The sequence below is a fragment of the Pan paniscus genome, chromosome 11 (genome assembly GCF_029289425.2).
Source record: "Pan paniscus chromosome 11, NHGRI_mPanPan1-v2.0_pri, whole genome shotgun sequence".
NCBI classification, from domain to species: domain Eukaryota; kingdom Metazoa; phylum Chordata; class Mammalia; order Primates; family Hominidae; genus Pan; species Pan paniscus.
In genome coordinates, this window is record NC_073260.2 from 119,902,658 (window position 1) to 119,923,778 (window position 21,121).

Genomic DNA, 21,121 nt, shown 5'->3' on the forward strand with positions numbered 1-21,121 from the left:
CAGAATGTTTTTCTAGGTAGTCAAACAAGACTCTTTGAGGTTGATTCACGATGGGCTTTTAGCAACAAACAGTAGAGCTAGGTCAAGTTGATGATATTTTTAGCATGTGGTAGATTTAGCTAATTGAAATTTTCTTGCACTTATTGTTGTGTTAATTATCCTTCATTTATTCTATAATCACTTTTTGAACTTTTAATCAGACACCTATTAAAGGTGCATCTGCTGAATTCTAAAATGTTATGTGACTGGATTTTACATATGTTAACTACTTGGGAATATAATTTACGGCTCCTTCCTTCCCTCCCTTCCTTCCTTCCTTCCTTCCTTCCTTCCTTCCTTCCTTCCTTCCTTCCTTCCTTCCTTCCTTCCTTCCTTCCTTCCTTTCTTTCACAGGGTCTCACTCTTTCTCCCATGCTGGAATGTGGTGATGCCATCTCGGCTCACTGCAACCTCTGTCTCCTGTGCTCAAGTGACCCTCCAGCCTCAGCCCCACAAGTAGCTGGGAATACAGGCATGAGCCACCATGCCCAGCTAACTTTTCTATTTTTTGTAGAGAGAGGGTTTCACCATGTTGCCCAGGCTGGTCTCAAACTCCTGAGCTTAAGCAGTACACCCACCTCAGCCTCCCAAAGTGCTAGGATTATAGGTGTGAGCTACTGCACCTGGCATTTACAGTTTCTATATGCACTTATTAATACAACTTTGAAAATTAATTTTCCCCATTTTTCTCTGCAGGTATTTGAAAGTGCAGTAGATCCTGGAGCTGTAGTAGACCTTTTGGAAAGTAGGTACTCTGAAAAACAAAACAAAAAACCAAAAGACTATTGTGTGTAATTCACAGATTTAAAACTCTGCTCTTTTCTAAACTGTGATATGTTCATGTTTGATAAATATTTATTTCAAGACAGCCTATGTAAAATTTGAATCACATTTTTGATTCTGTTACATACCCTTTTCTATATATAGATGGGCTTGGCTGGGCGCGGTGGCTCACATCTGTAATCCCAGCACTTTGGGAGGCCGAGGCGGGTGAATCACTTGAGGTCAGGAGTTTGAGACCAGCCTGGTCAGCATGGTGAAACCCCATCTCTACTAAAAATACAAAAAAATTAGCCGGATGTGGTGGCACATGCCTGTAGTCCCAGCTACCTTGGAGGCTGAGGCAGGAGAATCGCTTAAACCCGGGAGGCAGAGGTTACAGTGAGCCGAAATCGTGCCATTGCATTCCAGACTGGGTGGCGGAGCAAGACTCCATCTCAAAAAAAAAAAAAACAAAAAAACAAAAAAACTAAATATAGATGGGCTTTGATGGATAGTATGATTCTGTTTGGTTTATTTATAAAAATTGTTTTTATGTGTTTCATTAAATTAGAATATTTTTATCACCACAAAAAGCAGCCCTATGCCCATTAGCAATCACTCCCTATTCCCCACCAGCCCTCCTAGCTATAGGTAACCACTAATCTTTCCATCTGTATAGATTTGCTTATTCTGGATATTTCATATGAATGAGATTATACAACATGTGCTCCTTTGTGATTGACTTCTTAGTGTAATGTTTTCAAGATTCATCCATATTATAGCATGTGCCAGAACTTAATTTTTTGTATGGCCAAGTAGTATTCTGTTGGATGAATATATCACATTTTGTTTTTCTAGTCATCAATTGATGGACAGTTGGGTTGTTTCCACTTTTAGGCTATGATGAATAATGATGCTGTGAATATTTGTGTATAAGTTTTTGTGTGAAGATATGTTTTAATGCCTCTTGGGTATACCTAGGAGTGAAATTGCTGGGTCATATTGATACAGGAGTGCTGGGAAGAGAAGAGAGTGGTACCTTTAAATGATATGGACGGGGGAAGGGAAGTGCTTGGTACAGGAAGGGTGTGGTCCCTGGCTAGGGCTCCATCCCCACAGACCTAGGTGAGGACAGGCATTCCTGCTTTCCCGCCCAAATGTTGCATTTCCCAAGACCATCCTGGCCCACCATGCCCCCATCCTGTGCCTGTAACAGACCGAGACCCTAGCAAGGCAGAGACAGAAGCGGCTGGACATCGAGAGGAGTACATTGGCACTGGCAGAACGACACGGAGTTTGGCCGGGGCAGTTGGAGGAGAGCCGGGGCTGCCGAGCGGCCCAACTCCAGGAGAAAACCATCTCCCTTCTGGCTCCCCCATCTGCTGAAAGCTACCCCCACTCAATAAAACCTCACACTCATTCTCCAAGCCCATGTGTGATCCTATTCTTCCAGTACACCAAGGCAAGAAACCCGGGGATACAGAAAGCCCTCTGTCCTTGCGACAAGGTAGAGGGTCTAATTGAGCGAACACAAGCCACCTATAGACGGCAAACTGTAAAACACATCCACTGGGGCTTCACGAGCTGTAAACATTCACCCCTAGATAGTGCTATGGGGTCGGAACCCCACAGCCTGCCCCCGTCTGTCTGCTCCTCTAGAGGTTTGAGACAGGATGCCACTATGTTGCCCAGCTGGTCTTGAACTCCTGGTCTTAAGTGATCCTCTCTCCTGGGCTTCCCAAAGTGTTGGGGTTACAGACATGAGCCGCTGTGCCTGGCCTGTAAATGTTCTTTATATATCCTAGATACAAGACCTTTGTTAGATAGATGATTTGCAAATATTTTCTCCCATTCTAGAATTGTCTTTCACTTTCTTGATGGTATTTTTTGAAATGCAAAAGTTTTTAATTTTGATGAATTTCAGTCTATCTATTTTTCCTTTGTTGCTTGTGCTTTTGGTGTCATATCTAAGAAACCATTGCCTAACTCAAGGTCATGAAGACTTACATCTATGTTTTCTTCTAACGGTTTTATAGTTTTGGCTCTTACATCTAGATGATTTATACTGTGTTGATTTTTGTAGACAGTGTGATGTTGGGGACCAACTTCATTCTTTTGCATGTGGATATCCATTTGTTTTAGCACCATTTGATAAAAGACCATTCTTTCCCTCATTGAATTGTCTTGGTACCCTTGTTGAAATTCAGCTTACAGTAATGTGAGGGTTTACTTTTAGGGTCTCAGTTCTATTCTATTGATTCATATGTCTATTGTTATGCCAACACAGAATCCTGTTACCATAGCTTTGTAATAAATTTCAAAACCAGGAAGTGTAAATCTTCCAGCTTAGTTTTTCTTTTTCAAGACTGCTATTTTGGTTTACTTGAGTTTCCATAAGAATTTTTCAATCATCTTGTCAATGTCTGCAAAGAAGCCAGCTAGGATATTCATAGGGATTCCATTGACTGTAGATCAATTTGGGGAGTATTGTCACCTTAACAATATTTTTGAAACATGAATGTGGGATGTGTTTCCATTCATTTAGGTTATTTTAAATTTCTTTTTCCTTTTTTTTTTTGGGACGGAATTTCACTCTTGTTGCCTAGGCCGGAGTGCAATTGTGCGGTCTCTGCTCATTGCACCCTCTGTCTCCCAGGTTCAAGTGATTCTCCTGCCTCAGCCTCCCAAGTAGCTGGGATTACAGGCATGCACCACCACGCCTGGCTAATTTTGTATTTTTAGTAGAAAACGGGGTTTCTGCATGTTGGTCAGTCTGGTCTCGAACTCAGGTGATCCGCCCGCCTCGGACTCCCAAAATGCTGGGATTACAGGTATGAGACACCGTACCCAGCCTTTAAATTTATTTTCAGTGATGTTTTGTAATTTTCAGTTTACAAGTGTTGCATTTTTTGGTTAAATTTATTCCTAAGTACTCTGAAGCTGTTGTAAGTGGAATTTTAAAAAATTTCATTCTCAGGTTTGTTCAAGTTTATAGAAATCCAGTTGATTTTGTTTTTGTTTTTGTTTGAGACAGAGTTTCATTCTTGTTGCCTAGATCTCTGCCTCCCTCGTTCAAGCAATTCTCCTGCCTCAGCCTCCCTAGTAGCTGGCATTACAGGCATGCACCACCACACCCGGCTAATTTTTTGTATTTTTAGTAGAGACGGGGTTTCTCCATGTTTGTCAGGCTGATCTTGAACTCCCAACCTCAGGTGATCCTCCTGCCTTGGCCTCCCAAAGTGCTGGGATTACAGGCGTTAGCCACCGCGCCCGGCCCACAATTGATTTTTATATACTGATATTTTATCCTGAAAACATACTGAACTTGTTTATTAGTTTTAGTAGTTTTTTGCTGATTCCTTAGGATTTTCTATATGCAAAATTATGTCATCTGCAAGTAGAAACAGCTTTACTTCTTCTTTTATAGTTTGTACGCATTTTATTTCATTTTCATGTCTAATTTCCCTGGCTAGAATCTCCAGTACAGTATTGAATAGAAGCAGTGAAAATGAGCATCCTTATCTATTTCCTGATAGTAGGGAAAAAGCATTCAGTTTTTCACCATTAGTTGTAATATTAAAATATGGTTTTTTATAAGTGCTCTATATCAGGTTGAGGAAGCTCCTCTTTATTCCTAGTTTATTGAGTTTTTATCATGAAGTAATGTTGAATTTTATCACATGCCTTTTCTACACCTATCGAGATGATCATGTGATTTTTTATCCTTTATTTCATTGATATGTGATTTTTAGATATTAAACCAACCTTATGGTATATAAGCCTTTCTATATGTTGCTGGATTTGGTTTGCTAGTATTATGTTGAGGATTTTGGGATTTACAATCATAAGAGATATTGGTCTGTAGTTTTGTTTTCTTGTTATGTCTTCATCTGGTTTTGATAATGCTAACTTCATGGAATCTGTTGGGGTATGTTCTGTCCTCTTCTCTTTTTTTGGAAGAGGTTGTGAATAATTGGTGTTAATTCTTAAGGTAGTATTTACCAGTGAAGCCATCTGAACCTGGGCTTGTCTTTGGGTTGTTTTTTGATTACTAATTTAATCTCTCTACGCATTATACGTCTCTTCAGATTTTCTGTTTCTTCTTGAGTCAGTGTTATTAGTTTGTGTCTTTTTAGGAGTTTTTCCATTTCATTTATCTAATTCATTGGCATAAAGTTGTTCATAGTATTCCCTTAAAAATATTTTTATGGGAGACCCCATCCATACAACAACAACAACAACAATTAGTGGGGTGTGGTGGCATGTGCCTGTGGTATTTGCTTCTCAGGAGGCTGAGGTGAAAGGATTGCTTGAGTCAGGGAGGTTGAGGCTGCAGTGAGCTGTGATTGTACCACTCTACCCCAGCTTGGGTGACAGAGCAGGACTCTGTCTCAAAAAAAAAATTATTTCTACGCCGGACACTGTGGCTCATGCCTGTAATCCCAGCATTTTGGGAGGCCAAGGCGAGCAGATCACTTGAGCTCAGGAGTTCAAGACCAGCCTGGCCAATATGGTGAAACCGTGTCTCTATCAAAAATACACACACACACACACACACACACACACACACACACACGCTGGGTTTGGCGGTGCTTGCCTGTAATCCTAGCTACTTGGGAGGGTGAAGTGGAAGAATTGCTTGAGCCTGGGTGGCAGAGGTGGCAGTGAACTGAGATTGTGCCACTGCACTCTAGCCTGGGCGACAGAGCAAGACTCCGTCTCAAAAACAAACAAACAAAAAATTATTTCTGTAAAATCAGTGGTAATGTCTCTTCTTTCATTTCTGATTTTAGTAATTTGAGTCTTTTCTCTTTTTTCTTGGTTAGTGTAGCTAAAGGTTTGTCAGTTTTATTGATCATTTTAAACAACCAACTTTTAGATGTATTGATTTTCTGTGTTGCTTTTCTGTTTTCTATTTCATTACTTTCTGCTTAATCTTTATTATTTTCTTTCCTCTGTTTGCTTTAGGTTTAGTTTGCCCTTTTGTTTTCCCAGTGTCTTAAGGGTGAAAAGTTTGTGGATGGTGTGATTTTTATTTACATTTTTAAGCTTTATGAAATTTGCAACTGAGATGTTACTCAGTTGAAAGAATTAGGACCAAGGTCACAGATAATAGCAGAATATAGAGAAAGAACCAGACATAAGTATCAAGTGAGCTGAGGCCATCCTGGGTAGAAGTCAGAATGGGAGCAGGCTAGGTCTCAGGCTGACATACTAGGTAGATTGAAGAGTTTGACATTAGGCAAAGAGTGAGTAAGTACCTACAGAGGTAGCATAGGTTAGGGTAGTCACTGAGCAAGTATGTGTCTCATGAAGCCATCAAGGCAATTGGGTATAAAAAATGATGGCTTTGGCATTTGACCTTTTAAAAAGTAGATTCAATACCCAAGTTGATTTCCTGCATTTATATTTCTACCTGAATCTTAAAAAGCAGGAAGGTGAAACATCTCTCTGAGATGGGTCACATCTGTAAGAACACTGATTCTCTCAAGCCTCTTTACATTCAGAAAAAAAAATTCAGTGTTTCAAATGATCCTGCAAGAATTGGGATATTTTCATTTCATTTCCCAATATTAACCCTGGGAGGTGGAATGAAGCAAAAAAGGACGTAAGAACAGTTCTCTAGGTCACTCATTAATGATTTCCTTTGTCCTTGATATTTAAAGCAAGTATGAATTACGTGATGCCATTCCAGAAGGCAATTAAAAGGTGTAGTTATTTTATCAAGCATCCTAATTAACTTGCTCTGTGGAAGAATAGGATTTTTCAGTGAAGTATCTTGCGGATAAGAGGACAGTCCCTGAGAACTGACTACTTGGGTTCAAATACAGCCCTGTCACTGTTAGCCAGTGTGACCTTGTCCACATTACTATAGTTTCCTCTTTGAGATTTAGTTTCTTCATTCATAAAAATGAGGATAGCCATTGCATTGGACTCATAGAGTTATGATGAGAATTAATTGACTATATAGAATTTAGAGCCTGACCATAATCAAAAAATCAAAAAATAGTAGATGTTGGCGTAGATGCAGTGAACAGGTAACACTTCTACACTGCTGATGGGAATGTAAACTAGTACAACCACTATGGAAAATAGTGTAGAGATTCCTTAAAGAACTAAAAGTAGAACTATCATTTGATCCAGCAATCCCACTGCTAGGGTATCTGTCTACCCAGAGGAAAAGAGGTCATTTTATGAAAAAAATACTTACACACGCATGTTTATGCAGCACAATTTGCAATTGCAAAAATGTGGAACCAATCCAAATGCCCATCAATCAATGAGTGGATATAGAAACTGTGATATGTGTGTGTGTGTATTTGTATATTCCATTATATATATGATGGAATACTACTCAACCATTAAAAGGAATGAATTAATGGCATTAGCAATGACCTGGATGAAATTGGAGACTATTATTCTAAGCGAAGTAACTCAGGAATGGAAAATCAAACATCGTATATTCTCACTCATAAGTGGGAGCTAAGCTATGAGGATGCAAAAGCAGAAGAATGACATAATGGACTTTGGGGACTCAGGGGGAAAGGGTAGGAAGGGAGTGAGGGATAAAAGACTACAAATAGGGTGCAGTGTATACTGTTCGGGTGATGGGTGCACAAAAATCTCACAAATCACCACTAAAGAACTTATTTATTTATTTATTTATTTATTTATTTATTTATTTATTTATTTATTTTTCGAGACGGGGTCTCGCTCCGTCGCCCAGGCTGGAGTGCAGTGGCGCGATCTCGGCTCACTGCAAGCTCCGCCTCCCGGGTTCACGCCATTCTCCTGCCTCAGCCTCCCGAGTAGCTGGGACCACAGGCGCCCGCCACACGCCCGGCTAATTTTTTGTATTTTGAGTAGAGACGGGGTTTCACCGAGTTAGACCAGGATGGTCTCGATCTCCTGACCTTGTGATCCGCCCGCCTCGGCCTCCCAAAGTGCTGGGATTACAGGCGTGAGCCACGGTGCCCAGCTAAGAACTTATAATCAAACACCATCTGTTCCCCAATAACCTGTGGAAATAAAAAAATTAAAGAATTTAGAGGCTGAATCAAACTAAGTGCTTAAATTACTATTGGGGTGATGGTTGGCAAATATATATTCCCTGCTCTCATTTTGGAAGCCTAAAGTTTCAGTCTGTCTTGGTTTTTAAGTTTCTCGGCATTAAAGTTTTGTCCTATAAATTCAAAATTTTTTCGTAAATCTACAAAGTTAGAATTTTACTTTTGTTGTCTGTTTAAAATGTTTTCACGGCTGGGCACAGTGGCTTATATCTGTAATCCCAACACTTTGGGATGCTGAGGTGGGCAAATCACCTGAGGTCAAGAGTTTGAGACCAGCCTGGCCAACATGGCGAAACCCCATCTCTACTAAAAATACAAAAAGTAGCTGGGCGCTGTGGTACGTGCCTGTAGTCCCAGCTACTCGGGAGGCTGAGGCAGGAGAATCGCTTGAACCTGCAAGGTAGAGATTGCAGTGACCCAAGATCGCACCACTGCCCTCCACCCTGGGTGACAGAGTGAGGCCCTGGTTCAAAAAAAAAAAAAAAAACTAAAATGTTTTCACTTGTTATGTTATTTTGTGAGAATTATCTTTATTGATTTTTTAATTGTTATAATTGCACCAACCTAATATATCATTTAAGTTATCTTAAAGATCTGAATTTTATTCTTGTCCTTATTTTAATTTTATTCTTGTCATTCTACATAGGTTCGCTATTTCTAAATATATTTTGAACTCAAGAAAAGTTTAAAAAGTTTTATATATATTTTTTGTTTGTTTGTTTGTTTTGTTTTAAGATGGAGTCTCATTCCGTTGCCAAGGCTGGAGTGCAGTACACAATCTTGGCTCACTGCAGCCTTCACTTCCCAGGTTCACGCAATTCTGCTGCCTCAGCCTCCCGAGTAGCTGGGATTACAGGCATCTGCCACCATGCCTGGCTAATTTTTGTATTTTTAGTAGACACGGGGTTTCACTATGTTGGCCAGGCTGGTCTTGAACTCCTGACCTCGGGTGATCCACTCACCTCGGCCTCCCAAAGTGCTGGGATTACAGGCACGAGCCACCGTGCCTGGCCTTACAAAGTTATATTTTATGTATAATTTGTATAGTCATATTGCACAATGTTGTAAGCAAGATAAACTTTTGTATGTTAATGGATAACAAGTGGATTTTGAATATTTAAGATGAAAATTGCATTGTTATTTTAGAGCTCTATGTATGTATACACTTATTTATTTATTGTATACACTTTTAGGAGACAAATATTGCATCTTTTTTTCCGATACTTTTCAGGAGGTGAAATGCTTTTTTTTTTAACTTTTAGGTTTAGGGGTATATGTGCAGGTTTGTTATATAGGTGAACCCGTATCATGGGGATTTGTTGTACAGATTGTCACCCAGGTATTAAGTCTAGTATGCAATAGTTATTTTTTCTGATCCTCTCTCTTCTCCCACCCTTCACCCTCAAGTAGGCCCCAGTGTGTATTGGTCCCCTCTGTGTGTCCATGAGTTCTCATCATTTAACTGCCATTTTTAAGTGATAACAGGCTGCATTTGGTTTTCTCTTTCTGCATTAGTTTGATAATGGCCTCCAGATCCTTCAAAAGACATGAATGCTTGTTCTTTTTTATGGCTAGTGAAATGCTGTTTTTATAATTCTGTTATTCTCATTCCACTCTCTTGATTGGTTAATTCTAGAAATACCTGATTTGATGTTGGTTTGGCAGTTATTTTTAATTATTATTTTTATTATTATTACTATTAAATGGGTTTTATGACAGTTTAAAACTTAATAATTATTGAAAGACTGTGGCAATTTTTGGAAGTATTAAAATCTCATTTTTTCCTTTTTAGGCTTCCTAACCAGGTTTGAATTAATACAGCTAGTTCCTCCAGGTAATGTGCCAGTAAATACGTTTCTAAATTAGCTTAATATGATTTTAAAATAAATTTGGCCTGTCAAAATGGGGACTGTACTTAAGAGTTGTGTTTGAAAATAACATACAACTTTATGTGTCTATAAGTTTATATAACACATGCCTTTTTTCTGCCAATCTATTAAATTTTGTCTATTTTCAGAATAATAACTTTATGGTGTTTCATGGCAGGGAGCATAACTTAAACAGACTCCTTGTCTTTCCATTTTTTAATAACTTTATCTAATTATTAAATAATTTTTTCAGTCCTGGCTTAGCTGATTTCAAGTTTTGGCCTTTGGCTGTGTTCTAATTTGTGGGGTGTGTGTGTGTGTGTAAAACCCTAAGACATTTTCATTGTTAGGTGCTAGAACAGGGTTGGTAAACTATAGTCCCCAGCCAAATCCAGCCTGTAGGCCATTGTTGTATGGCCCATGAACTAGAAATGGTTTCCACATTTTTTATTGCGATTTAAATCCTATATAATTCGTCATTTTCAAATGTACATTTCAGTTGGTTTTCGTATGTTCATAAGATTGGACAGCCATCACCACTAATTCCAGAACATTTTCATTACCCCAAAATAAATTCTGTATTTATTAGCAATCATTTCCCATTCCTTCCTCCTCCAGGCCCTGGCCACCCTAACTCTGTCTCTGTTGATTTTCTCATCCTAGACATTTCATACAAATAGAAGCGTACAATATGTGGCCTTTTATATCTGGTTTCTTTCACTTAGCCTAATGTTTTCAGGGTTCAGCCATGTTGTAGCATGTATCAGATTTTAATTCCTTTTTGTGCCTGAATAATATTCTTCTATATGGATTGGGTAATGAGGGCTCTACCATTGTGAATGGGTTAATCTATTCATGGATTAATGTACTGATGGGTTATCGTGGGAGTCAGACTGTTGGCTTTATAAGAGGAGGATGAGAGACCTGAGCTAGCATGCTCAGCACCCTCACTATGTGATTCCCTGTGTCACCTGGCTACTAAGCAGAGTCCCCAGCAGCAAGAAGGCCCTCACCAGACACAGCCCCTCAACTGTGGACTTCTCAGCCTCCATAACTGTAAGAAATAAATAGCTTTTTAAAAATAAATTACCCAGTTTCAGGTATTCTGTTATAAGCAATAGGAAATAGACTAAGACATTTCTACTTTTTGGATGTTATAAATAATGCTGTTTTGAATATGAATGTACAAATTGTTGTATATTTGCTTTTAGTTCTTCTGTGTATATACCTAGGAATGGGGTATATGGTAACTGTTTAACTTTGTGAGGAACTGCCAAACTATTTTTGGTTTTTACATTTTTAAATGGTTGGAAATAATTTTTGAAATGAATATTTAGTGATGTGAAAATTATATGAAATTCAAATTTCATTATTCATAAATACAGGTCTTTTTTGAACATAGCCATACTCATTTGTTTAAGTAGTGTTTATAGTCACTTTTGCAGAACAATGACAGAGGTGAGTAGTTTTGAACAGATGGCCTACAAAGCCTAAAACATTTAGCAGTCTGACCCTTTACAGAAAAAGTCTGTGACCCCTGTGCTAGAATCATGAGATTCTAGGAGGAAGCTGTTCTGTGGTACTTTTGCTTTGCAGTGTGTCTTGAGTGACATAAGACCTGAGCTGGTGAGAGAGGTTAGGACCTGCCACCCAGTGGCACCAGTTCTCATAAATAGCCTTTCAGTATAGCTATCTGGTGATTTTAGGGTTGTTGGCATAGAAGTGTGTGTGTGTGTGTGTGTGTGTGAGAGAGAGAGAGAGAGAGAGAGAGAATACTGAAAACTCAGAAAATTCTCCCCTGATCTCTGCTATTACGCATTTCTGGTTTTTGCTTTCTCAAAATGAAAACAGCTTCATAATTTTTACTTGTAAAAAGCATTCCCACATCACGTAATCCTGAGAGAATCTTTATTTATATTTTGATGAACATATTTCTTGATATTTCTCTGTAGATAGAAGAACACATAGATATGGAATTTTTACATAGCATACTTTTTTTTCTGTTATTAGCTTTCTCCCCTGTATGTCACCATTATATTGTTTAAATTTTTTAAATTTAATTTTGTTTTTTATATATATTTTTTGAGACAAGATCTCACTCTGTCACTCAGACTGAATGCAGTGGTATGACCTCCTGGGCTTGAGCAGTTCTCCTACCTTAGCCTCCCAGTAGCTGGAACTACAGGCATGCACCATGCCCAGCTAAATTTTTTTTTTTTTTTTTTTTTTTTGCAGAGATGGCATCTTACTATGTTGCCTAGGCTGGTCTCAAACTCCTGGATGCAAGTGATTCTCCCACCGTGGCCACCCAAAGTGCTGGGTTTATAGGCATGAGCCACCATGCCTTGCCTATGTTGTCATTTCTAAATGCATAAATCTACATCTTTTTTTTTCAAATTGATTTTTTTGAGACAGAATGTAGCTCTGTTGCCCAGGCTGGAGTGCAGTGATGCAACCTCAGCTCACTGTAACATCCACCTCCCGTGTTCAAGTGATTCTCCTGCCTCAGCCTCCTGAATAGCTGGAATTATGGGCGCCTGCCAATGAGTCCAGCTAATTTTTGTGTATTTTTTGTAGAGTCAGGGTTTCACCATGTTGGCCAGGCTGGTGTCAAACTCCTGACCTCAGGTGATCTGCCTGCCTCGGCCTCCCAGAGTGCTGGGGTTACAGACGTGAGCCACTGCCCCCGGCCTACATCATTATTTTGATAGCTATAAAGAAATTTATTAATTTACATATGTGTTTTTTATAGGTCTATAAACAGTATTTCCATAGTATTTTGGGTTTTACTTTTTTTACTTTATGTTATTACCTATAGTTTACTTGTCATTTTCAATAGCTATGTATTTTACCATAGTGGTGGTGTTATCCATAAATTAATATTGTTGAGCATTTAGATTTTCTTTTTTTTCACATTTTTATAAAAATATTTCTCTCTTGGTATATTTACAAATAATAGAATTACTAGATTGAACCATGCCTTTTAAACTGGGGTAAACTGATCCCCAATAAGGTTCCAATACTTCTACTGCATCCAGGAGTGCATGGCATGCCCCTTCCCCATATCCTAGTTAATGCTGGATACTGTCAATTGGATTTGTTGTGTTTGCAAAGTATGTCATGGCTCACGCTTATAATCCCAGCACTTGGGGAGGCCAAGGCGGGCGGATCATAAGGTCAGGAGTTTGAGACCAGCCTGGCCAACATAGTGAAACCCTGTTTCTACTAAAAATACAAAAATTAGCTGGGAATGGTGTCAGGTGCCTGTAATCCGAGCTACTTGGGAGGCTGAGACAGGAGAACTGCTTGAACCTGGGAGGCAGAGGTTGCAATGAGCTAAGATTGCACCACTGCACTCCAGCCTGGGCCACAAAGCCAGACTCCATCTAAATAAATAAATAGATAAAAATATATTTTATCCTAGTTTATGATCTATCTCCTTTTTAGATATGACTGTGACAACCTTAAATTTAAAACTTTTTAAAAATTTTCATTTTTCCATATTATGATTTGTTTTCTTTCTTTCCTTCTATATAAAGTGACTGTCACTGTCAGTCTTTGATTACTTATGGAGTGATGTCTGGATATAAATGTTGATTTTGGTATAAATTCTTATTTTTAACAATGTTTTAAATCAGTTATGCTTAAACCAGTTATATTTTCCCTGTTTTGTTGTGTTATTTTGATGTTTTATGGTGTGTGCTTTTCTTTTTCTTAAGAGAGCATGGGAGAAGGAAGATGAGACTAGCAAATGTCTCAACTAAAGCAGAGGGGACTGAGGAGGCTTTTGATAGGGATCATAGTCCTGCCTGCTGTGGATATCACTGGAGCAGGTCAAGGGCCCAGGTGAAGTGCAGTGAACCCAGGAGTCTGTAGTTCTTTCTTCTGCTTCTTGGTTCTTTGGCAAAGGCTGCCGCTGGAGACAGAAAAGAACCCCGCTCTGTGAATTTAAGAATAGGTGCTTTTGGAGATGTCATTACCTTCATAGGTAGACGGAACTGAGCAGGTGCCTCCTGACTACTTTTCAGAAATTCTCACTGAATGTTTTTCAGCCTAAAAGTGACAGGCTGAAATCAGGGCATTGAGTTTTTTTCCATAAGTTTTTTATTCTTATTTGACCCAATTTTATGTTCAAACATATATCACTGCTGGCAAATTATATTTTAGTATGCTGAGAAAGTAGAAGCATGCCCACTTTGGTCTTATTTAATTTTACATGGATTTTTAAAAAATTACTCAATACCTAAGTAATCTCACTATAAAAAATTTAACTAACACGAAAGTATGTAAAATAAAATGTCAAAAGCCCATTCAACAATCCCTGACAGATAATTACCATTAACAATTTGATGTGGGCCAGGTATGGCGGCATGCGCCTGTAATCCCAGCACTTTGAGAGGCAAAGGTGGGTGGATTGCTTGAGCACAGGAGTTCAGGTACAGCCTGGGAAACATGGTGAAACCTCATCTCTACTGAAAATAAAAAAATTAGCTATGTGTGCTGGTGCGTGCCTGTAGTCCCAGCTACTTGGGAGGCTAGGGAGGTCCCTTGAGCCAAAGAGGTTGAGGCTGCAGTGAGCTGTGATCTTGCCACTGCACTCCAGCTTGGGCAACAGAGTGAGACCCTGTCTCAACAAAACAAAACACAACAAAACAATTTGATGCGTATCTTTTTAAACCTTCTAAAATGCATTTAGTACATTCAGCCAACCCTAAAATAAACACACATGCACGCGCATACCCTATGTATAGTTGGACCTTCTGATTGTCAAGTTCCACATCCATGAATTTGGCTAACCATTACTCGAAAATGTAGTTAGGCCTATGATGGTTGTGTCTGTACTGAACATGTACAGACTTTTTCTTGTCATTAGTCCCTTAACAATACAGCATAACAACTATTATATAACATTTACATTATATTAGGTATTATAAGTAACCTAGAGATGATCTGAAGTATACAGGAGGATGTGCATAGGTTATATGCAAATATTACACCATTTTATTTCTTATTTTTAATTTTTTATTATTATGCTCTTTTTACCTTCGACCAACTTCGCAACTACACCATTTTATATCAGGGACTTGAGCATTCATGGATATTTTCATATCTGCAAGGGTTCCTGAAACCAACCTCCTGTGGATACTTAGGGATGACTATATATTAAATACAGTATATATAAACACGAATATATTTAGTATTTAGTATATATAGTTGCGCGTGTATATATTTTATGGTTGGTTGAATATACTAAATGTTGGTTTTCTGGTCTCTTGAAAGACATATGACAGTCCAAGATATATTACATTTTAAAAAGTCAATTGCAGAATATGTATTTTCAACATATATACACACGCACACCTATATATATGTTGACTATATATATTCTGCAACTTGCTTGTTAAAACTTAATATGTCTTGGAGTGCTATATGTTTTTCATGTGACAAGAAGCCCATCTGTGAGAAGGTTGCAAGAATAGTTGTTTGAAAAGAATGATTGCAGAATATTCTAGCTGAGTGCATAAATACTGGTTATAACTCAAAAATTAATAAGATGCATAATGGGAACTGTGTTATACTTGTTTTTTTAATTTATAATCTCTCAATTTCAGATTATAATTTTAGTGGAATTAAATTTGAATTGCTCAAAATAACAATTGATTTTACTTAGCTTCAGATGTAGTACAGTTTGATCCATTAATTTGTTCAATGTATGTTTTTACAGGCATACTTTGCACATGATCTACACTGTGCCAGTCTTCCTAGTGTGATGCTGGTGGCTCCGGGCATGTAGTAGTGGCAGTGAGCCCTCATGATCTGCTGATCCTTGATACTAGCAAAAATTTTTTTTTTTTCTTAAAGTTTCCTGTGGACTGCACTGTGGGGTCACATGGGCCATATTTGGGTTCTCAGGGACCAATTTCTCTGTTGGCTGAATTGTTACCTTTTCATTTAGCTGTATTTATTGCTTGATATTTTTTCTCATTGCTTTCAAACACACTTATACTCAAAAGACATGTTATGATCATTAAGTTAATGGTACAAGTAAATGAATAATACAAGTAATAATATCCAGATGTGCATATAGCTTTATTGCTAAAGAATGAAGAAGTCTAGTGATCTTTGCTGCCAAGAAATAAAGACCCTTCCTGCTCTTCAGTTTACAAAGGTGGGAAAAAAGGAATGGACACAGGGGGGCAGCGTGATCCTATTCCACAGTGAGCTTGATGCTTTCTTTTTATTAACCTCTGAGATAAATACCTTCGCTTTGGGTAAGTCAGATATATTCAGTCCAACTGTAAAAGCCTATTCTAGTGGGCACCCATTCACTTAACAGGGCTTAATTTTATACTTTTATAGCAGTGCTTTTATAGCAATATTTTATACTTTCATAGCAATGCTTTTATACTTTTATAGGCATTAGCAAGGAAAGAACTTTTGCCTCAGATTATTTGGTTTTGAATTCCTTCTTTGCCATGTGGTATCACTAGCCGTGTGGCATCATGACAGGTCAAACTCTCAGAGCCTCAGTTTCCTTATCTGTAAAGAGGGAATCAAATGTGATCCTGTATCTGGAAGCGCACTGTCAATTCTGACATGCTCTAAAAATGTTGGATATTCCTTCAGCCAATGTTGTTATTAAAATTGTTATTTCTCTTAAAGTCTCATTTGTTTCCTTTTTGGGGGAGAAGTTCGTTGATGCCATTGATGATGTCACTGTCTGTGTAATTAGCTCTTAAGAAGAACACTGAGTTCTTTCAGATACTTCCCTTGACCTGTAAGACTTGTTCAGCCTGTGAATATGTTTATTATTTCTAACCTAGGCTCTTGCTGTACCATCCTCTTAGTGTGCTGACATTTTCACACTTGGTGGCAGTTTGGATTTCTAGAAAATGACCACACCAGAGAGACTGTCTTGAGAAGCTTCATAGCCTTCTATTTATTTGTCTAACCCTGTTTCAGTCTATTTTTATTCCTGTGATTCTGAAGATAGGGTATGAGCTCGCTTTCAATTTTCCAGCCTCTTACTTTTATCTAAATTCTTGATAAACACAGGAATAATAATGTAGCAGCTATCCTTTAGATGCAGGGACAAGAAGTAGCCAAAAGCATATGAAAGGAGAGGAAAAAGGAAATGCCTCCTGTGTAGACCATCATATCATGCATCTAGGTGTTTGTTCCCAGTAGGAACATAATGATGTTTACAGAAACCAAAGCAGTTCTGGGGCCGCTGCTGGGCTGGTGTCAGGGAGCATTCGTGGTAATGGTAGGCAATGTCAGGTGCCATGCTGTGCATTCTACATGGCTTTGTTATTCGTCTTTACAGTAGTCTTAAAGGGCAGATGCAATGACAGTTTTTACATTTTCTTGAAGAGGAGACTGAAGTTAAGTAGTTTACATGATTTGCCCCAGATCACATAGTTGGTAAGTGGTGGAGCAGGGATTTGAACCCAACCCTGCCTGACCATAGAACTTGAATTTGTGGTGCGCGTCTGTAGTCCCAGTTACTCGGGAGGCTGAGGCAGGAGAATCGCTTGAACCCGGGAGGCGGAGGTTGCAGTTAGCCGAGACTACGCCATTGCACTCCAGCCTGGGTGATAGGGCGAGACTCCATCTCAAAAAAAAAAAGAAAAGAAAAGAAAAGAAAAGAAAAGAGTTCTGAACGCTATAAGCTTCAGGAGAAAGTTGTGTTTTGTTGCTAGTGATAGCTGGGGAAATTGACACATCACTTTCCATTTGCAGGTTGTACTTCAGAGTTTCTGGATGGAGGCAGGGTCTGTTTTTGGCCAACAAGGGCGGGAGGATTATACCCATCACAGGGAGCATTGTCAGAGGAGCATGGATGAAGAAGGCCAGGATGAGACTAGTAAATGAAGCAGATAATTGATGTTACAATTACACCCATTGGCCGAGCGCGGTGGCTCACACCTGTAATCCCAGCACTTCGGGAGGCCGAGGCAGGCGGACCACCTGAGGTCAGGAGTTTGAGACCAGCCTGGCCAACGTGGTGAAACCCCGTCTCTACTAAAAGTACAAAAATTAGCCAGGCTTGGTGGTGGTGGGGTGCCTCTAATCCCAGCTGCTTGGGAGGCTGAGGCAAGAGAATCGCTTGAACCCAGGAGGCAGAGGTAGCAGTGAGCCAAAACTGTGCCACTGCACTCCAGTCTGGGCAATAAGAGCGAGACTGCGTCTCAAAAATAATAATAATAATAATTACACCCATCTTCCCTCCTGTCTTCCTAGCCTCTCTATCTCTTTATTCCTAGTAATTTACTCTTGTGGAAATTAATTTTTAATTATACATTTATTTGTATAATTGTTTAATACTCTTAGACTGTAAGCTCCTGGAGGGCATTGATTATATTTATCTTCTTCACTAGTGTAAATCCAGGGTCTATAAGTCTTACTACATAGGAGGTTCTCAGTGAATGAAGTGTTTTTTGAATGTATGAATGAAAATAAATTATTGAAAAATGAATGAAGGGTAAGAGTTGGAAAAGCTTTCAGAGAAATTTAGTCCCTCTCCTTTTTTTTAACAGTGTGGAAACTGAGTCTCAAAGAGGGTAGCTAATGCTTATTGAGTGGCTAACGTAAGCTGGCACTTAAGCAAGTTATCTTACTTTAGTCCTCATGTTCATTCATTTAAGAAGCATTTATCAGGTACCCATTATGTCCCAAGTGTTGTTCTACAGGTTTGGGGGCAGCATCCAGGATGCTGCACTTCACCACTCATCTCAGAACATCATTGAAGTTCAATTTTAAAATGTCTACCTTTAGTGATATTTCAAGGGGCTTGTTGAAGATGCTGACAGTGAGGCCCCTTTTCAGGTGTGAATGTCTTGGCTGGGCCCTGTATTGATTGAACTGCTCTGAGTTCACACCTTTCTAGGGACAGCCCTGCCAGCAGTAGAATAATGTACAGAAAAGACAAAGTCACTGTTTTCATGGAGCCTTGATGGAAGCAGATCACGAATAAATAACATGAACAAAAATATCAATTAGTGGTAAATCTTACGTCGAAAGTAAAATAGGGTATTGTGATGGGGAGTGTCTGGGAAGGAGTGCTCTGTTAGGTTGGGTTGCCACCTTCTGATAAGATGACATTTAAACCAAGCCTGTTATTCAGTAGGAAGGAGCCAGCCATGCAGAGACCCAGAGAGGGAACCTTAGAGGGAGGAAGAACAATAAGGCAAAACCGTTATGTGGAGGAGAGCTTGGCGTGTTTGAGGGACAGCAAGAAGGGTAAGGGATGACAGGGAACGATGATCAAGGGGGAGAGTGGCAATAAATGAATTAGGAGAGATTATTAGAAGCCTGATTATATAGAGTCTTGAAGTCTAGGGTAAGGTGCTTAGATTTTATTCTAATTCGATGGGAAGCCCATTGGAAGGTTTTAAGCAGGAGAAAGGCAGAGTCTGATGTATTTAAAACGTTGCAGCGTGCGGACAATGGATTTGAGTGCAGGAGAATGGAGGCAGGGAGATCAACTACAGCCATGGCAGTAATGCAGGAGAGCATGCATGGTGGAAGTACATTGCTGAGGAGGGAACATCAATCCATTGTGGCTGGAGCGTGGCTGGGAGCACACGAGTGGGAAGAAATGCCATTTATGATGAAAAATATAGAATAATTTCTTTTTGCACTTTGATTCTTTCCTCGGTAGAACCGAAACATTAATATTAAATGGAGTTAGTAGGAGGAAGAATTTAATACATCATATTATTTGATGTAAGGTCAATTATGTTCCACAGTTGATGTACTGAAAACAAAGCAACCCTCATCAGAATTCTTCTCGTAAGTAAAGTGGCAGCCACTAAATAGCAAAACTGCCTCATTGGCTACAGTTACTTTTTTGATGGTCCTCTGTGCGGGGACCACTCTCAGTCCAGATCACTTGTGTGGCACCTGCTGTGTGGTCAAAGATGATTCAGATGGTAGCTTTCTGTCCTTCGGCTCAGTAATTGTTCATCCCATTAGACCCAAGATCTTTTGGTAATGAGTATTTTGGAGTATCCCTTTTATGATACTGAAAATATTTGTAGTTAATATAATCAACATATACAAGTCACTGTAAAAAATTAATATAATATTCTGATTGTAATATAAAGGAAAAATGAAAGTGGTTTATAATAAAATGTATATGTTAATATGTAAGTATCAAGCATAATGAAGCATTTAGATGGGACATGATTCCCAAAATATCAAACAGTTCTGGTTAAAGATCCAAACAAAACAAAATACAATTGTTCCTTGATTTACATGGTACTTGGAAAAATTCAGTGTATTTCCAAATTATGCAAAAAAAGGCTTTGTGTTTACATGTAACATAGTTACATAATTATTTTCAGTTACATAGTTAGTTAAGTTCTAGGCTGAGACAATTATAAAATAGTTTTTAGCCTGCAAGAATGTTTGCAGGATATTAGAAAGTCACTGGGGATGGGGGAGATAGTGTGATGTGCATGAGTGTCTTGAGCACTGCAGGACTCCCTCACACCTCTGGCTCCTGCCCCTGAAATATTTCCACAAATGTCCAAAATGTCCTCGGGGTTGGTACCCCTGCTGAGAATCACAGCTGTAGCTGTCATCTGGGCCGTTGGCATCCATGCATCACAGAACACATTGAACCCCAGTCTAAACTGTAAAGTTGTGTGAACAATGCTATGTCCACCTTGTTCCTGTTCTATCCTCAGTGCCTGGGTTAAGGTTTATCATTAGTAAAAATTTGTTGCAGGAAAAATTGGATGGATATATGGAAAGATAGTTTTTCCTTTTTGTTCTATTTTGTAGAACATCTCTTTAGTCTTTTTTTCTCTGTTATGACTTTGGAAGGCTTTAAAAAATTATCCACGAGATAAAAAGTAGTAGAAATTAGTCTCCTCTTGAATAACACGTGCTAGGATCAATATGTCTATTTTTACCTGAGTGCCATCTCTGCCATCATCTGCCTGAACTTTTATTTTGTTAAGCCTGGAGGTGTAAATACAGACACTTATGCTTTTTCTATTTTCTTTCTAGTGTGGGATGAGTTGGCCTACTATGAAGAAAACACACGAGATTTTCTTTTCCCAGAGCCCAAGCTGACACCTTCGCACCCTAGGAGGTGTAGGGAGGTGCTCATGAAGACGGCTCTGGGTTTTCCAGTAAGTGATTCATGCTCATCTTGGCTTCAATTAGGAGAGAAATTCTTGGGACCTGAACGTTTTATTCCTGACAGGGTTTGATCTTTATCTTGGTTAGTACCCCTGCTGTTCTCTTTAGTAGCTCTGTTTAGATGCCCAACTCGAGGTACCAAATTATACTGATTTCCAGTATTGATCTGAGAGGTGGAAGTTTTATCTAATCAGGCTGAAATCATTGCCATATTTACATTGTTACATA

At 39.0% G+C, this 21,121-nt stretch overlaps 1 protein-coding gene across 20 annotated transcripts in view; it reads left to right on the top strand.

The window, feature by feature from the left end:
• SPATA6L (spermatogenesis associated 6 like) overlaps positions 1 to 21,121 on the top strand; it is a 170,222-nt gene that overhangs the window by 13,077 nt on the left and 136,024 nt on the right. For all 20 annotated transcript variants that reach the window (XR_008619788.2, XR_008619795.2, XR_008619798.2 and 17 more), the window contains 3 exons: positions 736 to 784; positions 9,664 to 9,705; positions 20,759 to 20,883. Coding sequence is in view for 6 of the 20 variants with exons in the window: in XM_055092188.2 (XP_054948163.1) it covers positions 736 to 784; positions 9,664 to 9,705; positions 20,759 to 20,883 (216 nt within the window). In the remaining 14 variants the exon portion in view is untranslated. The remainder of the gene's footprint in view (positions 1 to 735; positions 785 to 9,663; positions 9,706 to 20,758; positions 20,884 to 21,121) is intronic.